At 35.6% G+C, this 14,636-nt stretch overlaps 1 protein-coding gene across 1 annotated transcript in view; it reads right to left on the bottom strand.

Annotated features, from left to right (window-relative positions):
• Positions 1-14,636, bottom strand: part of LOC123322064 — a 54,829-nt gene that overhangs the window by 18,609 nt on the left and 21,584 nt on the right. Inside the window, exon 3 of the mRNA XM_044909891.1 lies at positions 10,233-10,372. Coding sequence (XP_044765826.1) covers positions 10,233-10,372 — 140 coding nt within the window. The remainder of the gene's footprint in view (positions 1-10,232; positions 10,373-14,636) is intronic.

The following is a 14,636-nucleotide window of genomic DNA, read 5'->3' as shown; positions in this document are numbered from 1 at the left end:
ATCAAGCTTGTTAAGTTGCCGGGAAATTCAATTATTCTTCAAGAAAATGCAAGCACGTTATCAAAATTCTAAACGGTATTAATTATGAATGCGAAACCTTCGTCTGCAAGAAGTTCAACGTTGCCTTCTTTAGAGTAGCGTTATATTTTTTTGGAATCTTCCCGACTACTTGAATCCAAGCGAAACCGCTTTGAGTGAATTTCGGTCATAAACCGGAAATCAAGAAAATAACATGCCTCAGACTTGTAATATGGAATCGTTGTATGAGGGCATCCACATATTCTTTGGAAATCAATAAACTTCAACTGGACACTTCTTGTTTAGGATTATTCGAAAAATCAACGTTTTCTTCGTGAAATTCAGAATCTACTGTGGGGTTTGGCTATATCCTTTCTTGCTAAATCGTGAATCGTAAGTAGATTTTGACTCATTACACTTTAACGAAGGAGTTTTTGGATTTTTTCCTATGGAAAAGATGTTCTTCTATATAATAATTTCAGCTTATTCTCGACACAAATTCTTTATGATTACACTTATACGGGCAGACAGAGAGTTTTCTGAGGTTTTTATCTCTCTTTTCATGTATATTATACGAAGATATGTATAGTACCCCGTTGACATTTTTCCTCTGCTTACACTGAGATCTGGAACGGGGAACAGGTTCTAGGTTCTGTCTCTTGTTGCCATTTCTTTACACCCGCTTCATTGTTTTTAGATTGTGAAAGTTTATATCACTCTTTTCAGAAGAATATATACAGAGTGTATATACAAATATTTTAACAATAGACTCTTGAGTTCGAACGAAACACTTTTTTTCCTCACCATTTTTTCCGAATCGGTTTGAAAGATACAGGCTATTGAAAAACCATGAAAAAATGTTTTATCGATTGAAATGAGTTTCGAATTATTGACTTCATTTCTTTGATAAATCTTTTTCGACCACAAGATATCACCCACGTCTTCCAGTTTTCTCATTATGACCATTACATACCATAAAAATACCAAAAATTAAAAGAACCCAATACTTGAAACTAAGTGAATGAAAATTTACTGTGAAATACGAAAAATTGGGTACTTTGACCGAATGCAACTCTTCCTAAAAGATCCATAGATGTGTAGTGTCACAGATTTTGCTAGTTATTCTGAAGGTAAGTTTGTTTTTCTAGGGGTGGCACAGCTCATTATGAAAACTCAAAATGGCCTTATCTTTTTATCAGGGCCAAATCAGAAAAAATAGTATAGGAAAAAAGTGTTTCTATTGAACTCAAAAATTGACTGTAAAAATATTTGTACGACTCAAAGTCTCGTAGAAGTGCTCTGCAAACGGCCTGTTTGTAGAGCACTATGAAAATTTGCTTTTGAAAGTTCCAGAGCCGATGCAATATCACTTGAAATATATCCAATCAAGGGAAAAATATGTTGACCAATAAAATTTGAATTTTTATCCTGATTCTCCCTAGGTACCGAAGTACCCCTCAGAGCACTGTATATGTGCTGCAAAAGCTTTATTTGCTCTTTATTTCTCAATAGATCTTCATGGCTCGTATTTTATCGAGAACTTAACCGCTTCTGGCATAAACTGTTCTCTAACTTAGTACATCCTATCGGATAAGTCTTTCAGTTACGCACACACAGCATCGAAAAAACTTTTCAGTAAACGATGCTAAGTTGAAGGCAGGATTGCAGATGGAAACCTAACCCCCAAATCCTCAAATGTAATACTATTAAATGGTATAGAGCTGATACCAGATGCTCACTATCACCATTCCTCTGTCCAAGCATCCTTAAGGCAGAAAAATATGCAATCAAAGATCTCTGGAAATAAACCTAGACACAGCGTAGCATACATTCTGGCAGTCAGGCTTCGATCAAAGCACTGAGCTCGCACGTCATCTATTCTACGATGGTATAAGAGTACTGAAGGAAATTGAACGAAATAGTCAAGAATAACAAGGTCTGTTTAGCCCGATCACTCGAGAATAAATGGAAATGAAGAGGCAAATACACTTGTCAGGAAAGGAGCACAAACTCCTTTCATTGTCCAGAACCCTTCTGTGGTATAATAAGAAACCACAAGGTATATACCTACAAGGAAGAGTTTCAGGGGAAGGAAAACCCAAAAAATAATCACTCTGGAAGAATCTTTCGAGACTGGAACACTCCAGAACACTCCAGAAGTTTCTTCTTCTCTAAGAAGTATCTGGATTTTAGCAAGAATATCTTACATCCTCTTACTAGATTCCTTACAGCATGGCACCTCAGGTAGCACCCAATCAGAACTGATCCAGCAGAAACTGACGAGAGCATATTATGTGGGGAGAAGGGTGACACTTCAAATCCCCTGGTGAAATAATGCCTAGGCATTGCTAGCCAACGCAAAAAATGCTATGGACGAGAAACTTCTAGAATCGACAAACTTATTATAACTCTGAAACTGGAAAGCAAGCTGTAGACAACATAGCAGCTAAAACAGCTCAGATGGGAGCAAAATAGATCTTAATGTCACAGTGCAACGTAACCCCTCTAAAATCTAGAAAATCCTTGAATCTAGTTCCAAGCTGTCCGGAAAAGCATGGCACAGAGTTCCTCAGTCTGTATTCTCTAGGTATAAAATAGCCACCGTATCGAGTCGTTCCAGATGTCCGACGCTGTACTGTATATACCAATGAGGTTCATCTGTTCGAGGAGTTCTTCAGACATAGTAGGGGTCAACTCTGAATAACATTGGCCATTGAAGTAACTACAAACTTGTGAAAGATCGCCAATTTTGCAGAGGAACCAAACGTTTGGCAATATCGAGGTTACCTCCAAAGAAATAGTCAAGCAGTGCTTAAGCGAAGTTGATGCTGCAGCACCCTAAACGTGAGAGCACTATTTACCATATCTACAAGTTGGAGGGTGAGAAATATTGGCGATCTTTGAAAGAAAATCTCAGCTTCATTTCAGCAGCAAATGTCAAGTGCGCCACGTGGTTGTGCATGCGAAGGTCCAGCGAAATACCCTATGTTGCTCATTATTTATTGACAAGAGGATCAGTGTGAGTTTTATGGAGAGACAGCACAATAGCGTTTTCGATGAACGGAAGCTTATGAGGTTCCTGGAACCCCAATCGCAATCAACAATGATATATGTAATTATTTCCAGTCCTTTGAAAACATTTGCACAACAATTCGAATATCGAAACCCAGGATTCTCACTGCTCCTCTCTGCGTTCTGAGAACTGATGATGATGTCCAGCCAATTATTAATTGTTGCCGACTTCGAATAATCCGATTCCTTCAGTTCTACTCCTAAATTTAAAACCAATTAATGTTTAAGAAGTCTATTCCAATGAATTTTTCATGTCATCCTCGAAGGAAACGATCGTAATGATCAGGAAACTTCCCCAATCCACGAGGGCATCGAACACCTCCCCCAGTTCTATTTCAACTTTTAAGTTATGAATTAATCGTCATAAATCCGATCTATCTGAACTTAGTCAGCTGAATCAAGTTCGGGGAAACGAGCCCGATCCGGGAGAATTGATGTTTATAGTGTACGCCAGGAGCTATGCCAATGGCCGGCATTAAATTTTATAAACCACATTCGAACGTGGATGTTACAGCCACCCATTATATCAAATCTATGAGTATAAATTTGTATTTCAATAATAAACGAAAACAGAGGAGCTAAAAATGGAAAATTCGAACAAACAAATATGAAATGTGTTATTTTTCGATATAGGAATCAATATAAGGTATGACGTCGGTTTGACCCAGAAAAAGGGGTTCTTTTTTTGGACAGGATATCCCATAACTCGAAATATTGTCAATGTTTACTTTTCCCTTCAAGACGGAGTGGTTTTATGGATGAAGTTCACTATCTGTTACCCCGCGCCCTGTTCCACACAGGGATGTTTGTTCGTCTCTCTCATACTTGTATAAGTATAATTCAGTAAGTTTTATCACCTGACTGTCTAGAAGATATGAAAAAAATAAACGAATTTTCAATACTTATCATATAAGGATGCATCATTATTTTTTTTCCTTATTATTTTTGTATACTCGACTAATTTCTTAAGAAATCCTTATAGATTTACGTGACCTGAAGTCCAAGATGGCCTTGGTTAATTTTTATATCCCATAATGTTCGACGTGCGAGATGCCCTTCAGTATGAAATATTTCAGCTTATTTTGTAAACAGTTTAATCTCTTGCAATCCACTACACTCACAGGGGTGTTTCCCTAAGCTGAAAATCATTCATTCATTCATTCATTGCTGTATCCCGTTGCCGGGAATGAATCTACAAAAAGACAAAAAAAAAAAAAAAAGAAAAGAAAGGTGCGGACAGACTTATAATTTTTCAGGGCTAATTGCGACTGTATGCTCTCCTGTGACTGTAGAGACCCAACCGTGACCTACAGATCCTACCACAGTCCGGACATGGATAGTCACCAACCAGATCTGACCGCCGCTGTATCCTTCTCGAGTCTCCATTATAACTGTGTACCAAAGACCTCCACTGTGACCTGTCTAACGCTAGTTGTTCCCAGTTATGATTGGCATTAACTGATTTTAGGGATTGATGCAGTATATCCTTAAACCGCTTATACTGGCCTCCTGGTTTCCGGGCTCCCTCAGTAAATTCGCCATATAGAGCTATTTTGGGGAGTCTTGTGTCTTGCATCCTCAGAATGTGGCCGCTCCATCTGAGTCGGGCCCTCGTTACTTGAATCTAAATTTTTGTACAACTCGCTCGTTGCAAAACTTCTGCATTCGAAACTTTGTGGAACCATCTGATGTGCATTATCTGTCTTAGATGACGTTGTTGCGTTTGTTCAAGCTGTTTAATATGTCGCCTGTAGGGCGTTCAGCTTTCGCTTCCGTAAAGAAGCGTTGGGAGGACCACTGCTTTGTAAACAGCTATCTTGGTCTTCAGATTGAGGTCGTGATTTTGAAAAACTCTGTCCTTCAGCTTCCAGAATGCTCGCGATGCCGAATTGATAAGGTTTTGTATTTCTGTGTCAAGGTTAGCCCCAGTATTTATGAAGCTTCCCAAGTATTTGAACTGCTCGACCTGTTCTAGAGTTTCATTCTCCAGGCTGATATCTCTTTGAAGGCTTTCTGGCGGACTTACCAGGATTTTGGTTTTGTCGATATTGAGTCTAAGGCCTAAAGCTTCGTATATATGTTTTTAGGTGTCCAACATTATCTGTAGATCCTCCGAGCTGCTAACGATAAGTGAACAGTCGTCTGCATATTGAAGTTCAGTGATAAACTTGGTACTGGTTTTTGCTCTGAGGCGCTTCAGGTTAAGCAGGCGTCCATCAAATCTGAATCTTATCCCAACACCTCCTACGGGCATACTCATGTCAGCAATTATCGAGACAGCTATGGCGAAAATATTGAACAGTAAAGGCGCTAATACGCAGCCTTGTTTTATGCTGAAATTGTATGGTACCCCATTACGCTAACTTCTGCTGAAACTGTAGCCTATACACATGCAATAATTATTGTTTGATGTTCAAAATTGTTATGCTCCATATCAAAAGACTAAATATATATCAATAACTGGAAAGATGTTTGTTTCTATATCAGAGATTTATTTTCCATCTAACCCGTGTTTATTGAATATTGATTATTCAGCATCTACAGCATTAAACGGTCCTCAATACACTGTATACGAACATTTAATGTACGGAATTACAACCCCATGTGTATGCCCTTAACATGGAGCGCACAGGTATAATCGGTTCAAACGAAATCTTTGTCGGTAACTTGCATTATACATAACTCAAATGCAGGGGCACAGGTGCTATTCATATCCATTAAACCATCAGAGTTATGTGATATTTCATACATCTAATTATTGTTCTGGTGCGCAGCAGAAGAAAGTGATCCATGTACCCGCTGCACTATCAACGTGGGAATTATTTCCGGTAATAACCAAGCAAATTATAGAATGATTTCAGATATCACTTTGACAAAGTGCTTAATGTGGGTTCATTTATTCATAAGAAGGAGTCCAGTTGTTGTACTTATACTGTCTTGCATACAGGGTTTTTTCAATGTTGAGGCTTTTTTTTGACAGAAGGTATAGAAGTCATCAAAATAAGTCGTTCAACCATAAATTGTCTATATAAAATAGCCAAGATGGCTAAGATACAACCCCTAGAAGTTCGACAAAATTTCATTGAATTCAAGTACGGGACTGTGGAAGGTGACTCCGGCATCGCAAAAACGAAGCAAAACATATGGCTGAGCAATGAATGGTTCAGTACCAAGTTCATAGGGTTAGATGCATCAGGTTTCTTGAAAGTGTTTAGGGTTAGTTATGTTGAAACAGTGCTGTGATGTTTTCCTGATTTCATTCCATTTTTACGACTATTGTTGGAATGTTCGAAGAAGATTGTGATGCCCATTGTGAAAAAATTCGTGAATAATTTAGACGAATTTTATTGGTGACATTTTGAAGGATTATTCTATTTTTTACACTTGGCTCCTAAGTCTCTTCTGTCAGTTGGTATCGAAATGAGCCATTTCATAAAATCGTGTAAGTTACTAAAAAATAATGAGAAAAATTCGGCAATCCTAAATTTTCATATATCGATTGAAATTTATTCTGGGAGGAGTCTGCATCTCTTCAACGTTATTTATTTTGAGTTCATTGTCAGGCAACAATTTTTTCTAGTTAATTTGCTCCTGACAAATTAGTGCAAGAATTTACGCAGGAGCAAATCGTTGATTTCATTTTTAATTGAGTTTGTTTCAGAGATTGGGAGTGAAAACCCTAAATTTTCATTCCCACGTAAATATCGAACGAGCCAATATCCTAAACGAAACCACCTGGTCGAATCAGGAGATATACATGCTTTGCGATAATTCAGCTAACAAACGGTCAAGGGTCGTATAAGGATCTATTTCAGTAATCATTTTCAATTTTTTTTTTACTTTGTCATTTTGAAAGTATTGTATAGGTGATTTTTGGTGAAACGCTTCATTTTGACCAGTTCTACCTTCTGTTAAAAAAAAGGCCTCACCTCCAAATACACCCTGTATATTATATAATGCTTTTGTCTCGTTTTTTCTGTCTCAACAGGGTACCATATATGAAAACAAAATAAAAACCTCAAAAAACTCTCTGTCTGTCCGTATAAGTGCAATGATCATGCATTTGTGTAAAGAATAAGCTGAAATATTATATTGAAGGGCAAGGTCTTAGCTGCGTCTAACGTTTTAGTGAAAAACAAGGTATTTGGATGCTAATAATGAGATCTGGAAACAGGGACAGATTATACCGCCTGTTCTTCATCCACATCTGTCATACTCAATATTTGAAAAGTCTGCATTACTCAGGAAAGCAATAGAGAGCAATAAAATTTTATATGGAACATAAAAATATATATATACTTCATCAAAGTATAATGTGATATGCCTTGAAAGGAAAATTTCCTTATTATCATTATACGGGTCAATCAAAAATAATGAGTCCACCATTCTCTTCTATCTGTAAAATTCAGACTCATCAATGTCGACCCCAATTCTTTCCCTACAAAATAGGGGCCAACTTAATAACTGTCATTCGTCGGCGCCTGCTGGATATTTTCGGAACGTCATGAGAATTTGTGAAATTATAGGATAATTCAGCCGTCAATCCTGGGTATTCATTCGCCAATTTCAAAAACATCGTTCGTGAGGAAACTTCCTTATTCCTTTCATGCGCTGCCTGCAGGAGTATGAAAAACACGTTGGTTGTTTCTTATAGGTACGAGTGTTTTCAGATGGAGACCTAGGTCTATATTCCCTGCAATTCCAAATCGATTTAGCTGCATGAAAGGCTGTTTCAGTAATTTTTCTTTTATCATAAAAAACTGGCCTAAACCTTTGGCTTCGCTTGCGCAATATTCCACAGTAAAACGAAAGGATATCATTAGAATAATTCAAGGAAGAATATGGGCAGTAAATCAACAAACCTCACTATGAAAAATGAAATCCAAAAAAAAAAATGATATCTTATAATCAGCATCAAAAAATTAATAACCATGTAACGAAAACCCTCACGATGAAGAAAACTAAAAAAAATTCCAATTACAGAAAGATTCGCGCAACCTTCCAAAAAAACTCTACAATTCCTTATGGTTTACGACGTTATCACTTGTAGTTGGGGAGCCCATGAGGCAAATTCGGGATTTGCTCGAGCGTGTCAGATTAATACAAGGGGAAATATCTTGGACCCTCTAGAGCAACTCTACCAAAAATTAAACCTGTAAATAGGGGGAATTGTCTAGGACAGCCTGTCAGAATAGTAAAAAACACGATCATTGTACATACTCGAGCGTGAGAGATTTAGATATATGTGGTTAATCACATGTTGAAAAGAATATATTCTCTTCTGACAATTAAGGCGTGACTAAGATGTGTGGGAGGGCACCAAACTTTCAAAAATGTAACGTCACGTTTACATTCTCGAGCACAGTGGCTTTTTTCTTATTTTGAAGCTAACAATTCAAGAATATTGCAAAAAATATAATCTGACAGTTTCAATAAGCCGAAACAATAAAAATTCACCATAAAGGTCACAAAACTCAGTTTTTTTAAATTATCTCCTCTCCTGAGCTTCAAATTGTTTTCGCATTCATTATCAAAGTTGTAGAGCATAATATTTTCTACAAATTTTGCCCGAAGCAATTCCTTCTACGTTGGAACGTTTCTGAGATATATGCACAAATGTACATTAGACTGTGTTTCTACATCGACCTTGGCCTTTCGTATGTGTGGCTAAGCTCCTTGCCCTTATCGCCGTCAATGTATTACACGAAAACAGTTGAGAGTATGTAAAATTGCTTCAGACAAAAGTTGTATACAAATTTATCATGTACAACTTTCCTAATGAAAAATTATCAGAGACACGTCGGGTATATACAGTATCTTAATTATACGAGAAAATATGAAGAATACTTTTATTTCACAAAACGTTCAAATATTCATTAGATTGCGTCCAGCTTAGTTTCAAAGAGTTGGGTTCTTTGAATTTTTGGCATTTTTATGGTAAGCAATGGTCTCAATGAGAAAACTGGAAGATGTGAGTGCTTTCTTGTGTTCGAAAGAGATTCATCAAATAAATGAAAAACTACTTTCCGAGATTCATTTCATTGAATAAAACCATTTGTGTGATATAACTAAAAATAACATTTTTTATGGTTTTCCAACAGCCTGTATCTTTTAAACCCAGCCGATTCGTACAAAATAGTGAGAGGAAAAAGCTTTTGTATATTTGTAAGAGTCAGAGACTCACCCTGTATAAATAATACGAAAGGAGGGGAGCTGGGATTTCGTGTATAAAATTTTTGTTATCCTTGAATTTCGCCAGTTAAAAATCGGTGTACTTGTGGTGTGGTATTATTGCTACATCCTTACGTATACAGTACCGTTAAATGTTGAAAGCTAACTTACGATCAAGAATAACATCTCTTGTTTGTAGACCTTAGAAATGCTTGTGACTGTATACCCTTAAACAAACTATGGGAGGCATTAGAAACCACCAAAGTAAATGTCGAATTAATAAAAGCAGTTGAGCCAGGGAAGCGAAAATGAAGTTCAAACAAGGCAACCTCATTAGTGATGAATTCATGTCAACTAGAGGACTCAAGCAAGGATGCTACCTTTCTTGCCGTTAGTGAGAAACACTTTTTGTCATCTTGAATCCTATAATCTGTTGTTTATCTTCGAGAAGAAGTTCAAATTATGTCAATAGCTTTATTATTATTATCAATTTCAAATAATGATTACGAAATTGAGTGAATAACAGTATGGAATGACATAAAAACTAAAACTGCCAATCAGAAAGGCGAGTCAAGTGACAGATCATTTTTTATATTCAATCTGTGAATGCTCTTTGGGTTTGAAGAGAAAATTATCAGAAGGACTTTTCGAGCACACGAAAAACACTCCTGAAATTAAATCTGAATAATGAATAATATTAGGTATATCAAAAGTTTTTTTTATTTGAGACCTATCGAAATTCATTTGTGTAGAATGGTAATTATCCGGCTATGCCTAAAATTCCAGGAAAATTGCAGCAGATTTTAAAGCTATCAACGTATATGGATAATAAATAAATGGATTTTTCGTTCGATAGGCTCTATTTATATTCACAATGCACACGTGCCCGTGAATAGGTTTTTACCCAATTATTCAATTCGCCCTGATATACCCATACATCCATAAGGCAATAGTATATTATTATAACTCACCGATTTATCAATTCTGCTATCATGTTCGGCTTTGAGGATTTGCTGCTGAAATTTCGAGGGTTGTGCGGATCTTCTTCTATTGTTGATTTCTACGTTGGAGATAGACTCTTTGAACCCGAGCTCATCACCTACCGTAATTCCTGAAAATTGGATATTTGAGTCAATTGATCGATAGTGTCGTATTTTCAGAAGGACATAATGTGGTGAGATGAATGTGAAGGGAATCTTCTATATCAGGAGTCGACACTTCTCTACAGAAAATGTTGAAACGTCGGAACAATTCTGTCCGCAACTTGGGAGAGCATGCGCAGATCAATCAGAAGTATTCGGAAACTGATCTGCGCCTACTCAGAGCAGTCGTGAACTACTGTGCAACAAACCTGTATATGAAAACGTATTACAGATTTAATTAAATGGGCTTATGAGGCTTGCAGGACCTTCTATTAAAGGGAAAATTGTGTATTATATACATATTTACATATCTGTGGTGAGCCGGTGTCAATGATTTCAATTAAACGAAAACCGGGATTCGAGGCATATTTACAATTTTCAAAAATTTGGTTTACCCGAAACTGTACATGCACTGCTTACAATTGATAAAAATCACGTATAAATTTCTCTCTGTCTATCAGTTGAGCAGTGTATTAGGAAATTCTTTGGTAAATAATACTCATTTTCAGACTTATAGTTTTTTTCAGGAAATTTGTAGGAAATGTTAGGATTCACTGTCTGGATCCTAAATGTTCCTCAAATTAAATGGGATTGAATAATAGATTTTGAGTTGAATATTTCATGAATAATAATAAATTTAATTCTGGTGTTTGAAGTCCTGAAAAACATGACGTAATATTAAGAACCTACACTGCAATAACCTGAAATATTTTATGAATAAAATTTTTTTATAGCAATACAAATCCCTTATTCAAATGAGTTTCATGTAGGTCAGAAAATTCCCATCAAAACTGATTCGGAACGGATTTCATTCGGTCGAGTTTAATTCTGATTGAATTCAATTGTTTGCTGAACAATTATTCATTGCAAATCACCAAAATAATTTTCCTTTTCAAGCCATTCAATTAAAACATGGTGCTTTTATACATGACCACACAGAATTTAAACGTGTATTTAATTTGTGTAGCTCATAGGTCAGCTAGTCAAATGGAAAACTGAGTTCCAGGTGGCCCAAAAAAATAAGTTGATTCGTATACTTAAATATAATTAAAAAAAAAACTTAGGCAACAGGTCAATTTCAATTTGATAGCAAATTCGTGTGTGTATAATCATCCCTAAGCAGAGTATCAACCCGTTCAAGAACACTAAATGGCAATAGTGGTCGAGTGATATCATTTTGAAGGTATGACTGATGTGTGAAGTGCATTATTTGTTTGATATTCAAATTTTTGTGTTGTCTCTGATGAACATTTTTTTTTTCAAGAACATTTCTTGTAGTTTGATTCATTGCATGTTCAAAATATGAAACAATAATTGTAATTTGGAAGATTTTAATGACGTTCTTCATCAAATTTTCAGGACTACGCCAACTTTTCGGTTTCAAATGATAAATCAATTTTAATCCTCGGATCACACATGAAGTTTTACAATATGTGGATGAACACATTGAATAAAAATTTAAATGATGCCTGTAAGCAGGTCATTTCAACATCCCAATACTTCAAAAACTCGTCGACTCAATGTACTGCACCCATCATTTCCAACAAGTTTTTTACACCCAACGAATGCCAAGCAGAATTGTAGAATTTTTGTAGCATATTCATAAATGAAAACATTCAACCGCAATTGCCAATTGAGATTCTTGAGGGGGAAGTCACCATGTTTTTGTTTAGGGGGATGTTCGTACACCCACGATTTTAAAATCAGAAAATGTCCCCCTGCTAATAAAAATTGACCTATTTCGACGTTTTCAGGAAAGCTAAGACTGTTTTATGTGGGCAACTTGGTATAACCTGGAAAAGTCTTTCATTTCAAATCTAATTTCGGAGGAATGTACTTATTGCAATGTTTTCGAAATATTCCTCTTCAAACATCACTGTGAAAAAACTGTTGCGTTATGAAGGCTCTCCAGCTATACCCGTATATGAATTTATTGGTATTTCTAATTTCTAACATGCAAGCAATATGGTCTAAGTTTGTTCAATAATTGTGATCAAAATAAGGAATTTCAAATTCCTAGTGAACACTGAACTGAAATGTAAATACAGGGTGACCCACAGGGGTGTGTACAAGGTTCATTATTTTGTTTCTATCCAAGCTATCGACATGATTTTTTTTCAAACAATATTTTGTATATACAGTTGTTAGAAAATGAAATACACACAAGGATTCTATTTTCTTCTATGCAACCCTCCAGTTTTTTTAGATTTTCTTATTTTACTCTAAATTTCGATTTCATAGATTTCTCGGCCTCAGATTACTCAATTCTGTTTCAAACCAAAAATTTTAAGGAATGAAGTGTTACCACTTGGAGAAACAGAATCCTTTTATTTTATTTTAGCACAGAAAATATTTTTAGTATATGCTCATGGTTTGGAAAAAAATTCATGTCAATTTGATAGAAATAAAGTTCTGAACCATGAACCCTTTGGTGACCTTGTATATCGCAAACGAATGAATATATCTCAAATATTCTTCCAGATTATATTCAAAAAAAATCTAAACACATCACAGTACTCGTAACATTTGAAAAAAAAATCTTGAGAATTAGGAATGAAAGTAGGTAAAATAAATCGAAATATTGGGAAATATATCTGGATTAGATAATGGTACAATCACTATGATATTTGACACCACCAATTGACATTAACCACTACAGGATGAAGACATTATAAATCGCTTAATAACCCGAATAAAGTACACGACGCTGAAGAAACTACAGAAAGCTCAGCAATAAAAAAGGTGCACATAACCTGCAAGTGCGATAATATCGCTTGCTATTAACTTCTTCACGTTAATTTAATACCTCATGATTATATTCCATATTTTCCTTCAAAAAAGCCATCATCAGGTTAGGAATTGGACCAGAAATCATTATTGTTTGTCATTATCGATATACTCTGACAATCCCGCAATGAAATACCTGCTGCGTTGAATAACTTCCTCGACACGAAGTAGGTGGAACGACCACCCACGCAAAAACTTCACCATCAGGAAACGCATACAATTTGAATGATGAATTTTCACAAGCAGTTAACGAATTTCTTTTTTCTGGGGAAAAAGTTGGATCCGACCGAGTTGGTTATTTATTCTAATTCAGTCAAGATTCGCACCGTTTGTGGTGCGATTCGAAGGTATTTTAATTTATTGTAGGAGCAGGATTGTTCCTTCATTACGTCTGCATTCGGAATTTTCAGAAATAAAAAAAATTGGGTTTAGAAGTGCAATCTAATTCAACCTGTTTCTCTTGTCTTTCAAAAATGCATACACAAGATTTGTTCAACCAATAAGTTGGAAAAAATATCGATGGTTATGATTATCTTCCACTCCATTAGACGAATTGATTCTTGAATGCTTGAAAATTGAATTATTTGTCAAATAAATCGAATTTTATTGTATACTGGCTGACCCGGCAAACCTAGTTTTGCCATTTAAATTATTTCTAGGGTAGATAATAATAACTAACTCATCGTGATTGCTCGATTGGTCGTAAGAAAAAGGAATGCCTTTTTTTCTGTTCTGTACAATTTTTTTTGGGAATATTTTGTTATATAAACCTTGCCCTAACAATAATAACACAACAAAAAAAGAATTGTCCAATTTGGTGCGATCGTTTGAACAATAAAGCATTTTGAAGTAAACCATAGATCCTCTTTTATTAATATAAATGTTTCTGAAACATCAACAAACATTGATGATTGAAGAAAGTATGATTAAAGAGTTAATGTTGTTTTGTTTAAACAAAAATTGTTGCATTTCGCAAGGTTGCAAATAGCTTATTCTATTTTTTTTACAAAAGAGGTAAATAATAAAAATAAAATATTGCGAACCTTTTCTATTTTCATTTAAATCTAGGGCTTTTCGTTTCTTCAACAAAGGTTATTCCTGAATTCAGTTCCTAGGGAACAGTTAGTTTAATAAAATTTTCTTCAATATTTGAAATTAAATACAGGGTGTAAGATGAGGCCTTTTTTTCAGCAGAAGGTAGAACTGGTCAAAATGAAGCGTTTCACCAAAAATCACCTATACAAAACTTCCAAAATGACAAAGTTGAAAAAAAAATTTAAAATTATTACTGAAATAGATCCTTATTCGACCCTAGACCGTTTGTTAGCTGAATTATAGCAAAGCAGTGGGAAAAAACTTATCTCCTGATTCGACCATGTGTTTTCGTTTAGTATATTTTGGCTCGTTTGATATTAACGTGATAATGAAAATGGAAACTTAGGATAG

The sequence above is a fragment of the Coccinella septempunctata genome, chromosome X (genome assembly GCF_907165205.1).
Source record: "Coccinella septempunctata chromosome X, icCocSept1.1, whole genome shotgun sequence".
Taxonomy (NCBI): Eukaryota; Metazoa; Arthropoda; class Insecta; order Coleoptera; family Coccinellidae; genus Coccinella; species Coccinella septempunctata.
The sequence above is the reverse complement of the archived record's forward strand: the minus strand, read 5'-3'. Positions and strand labels throughout refer to the sequence as shown.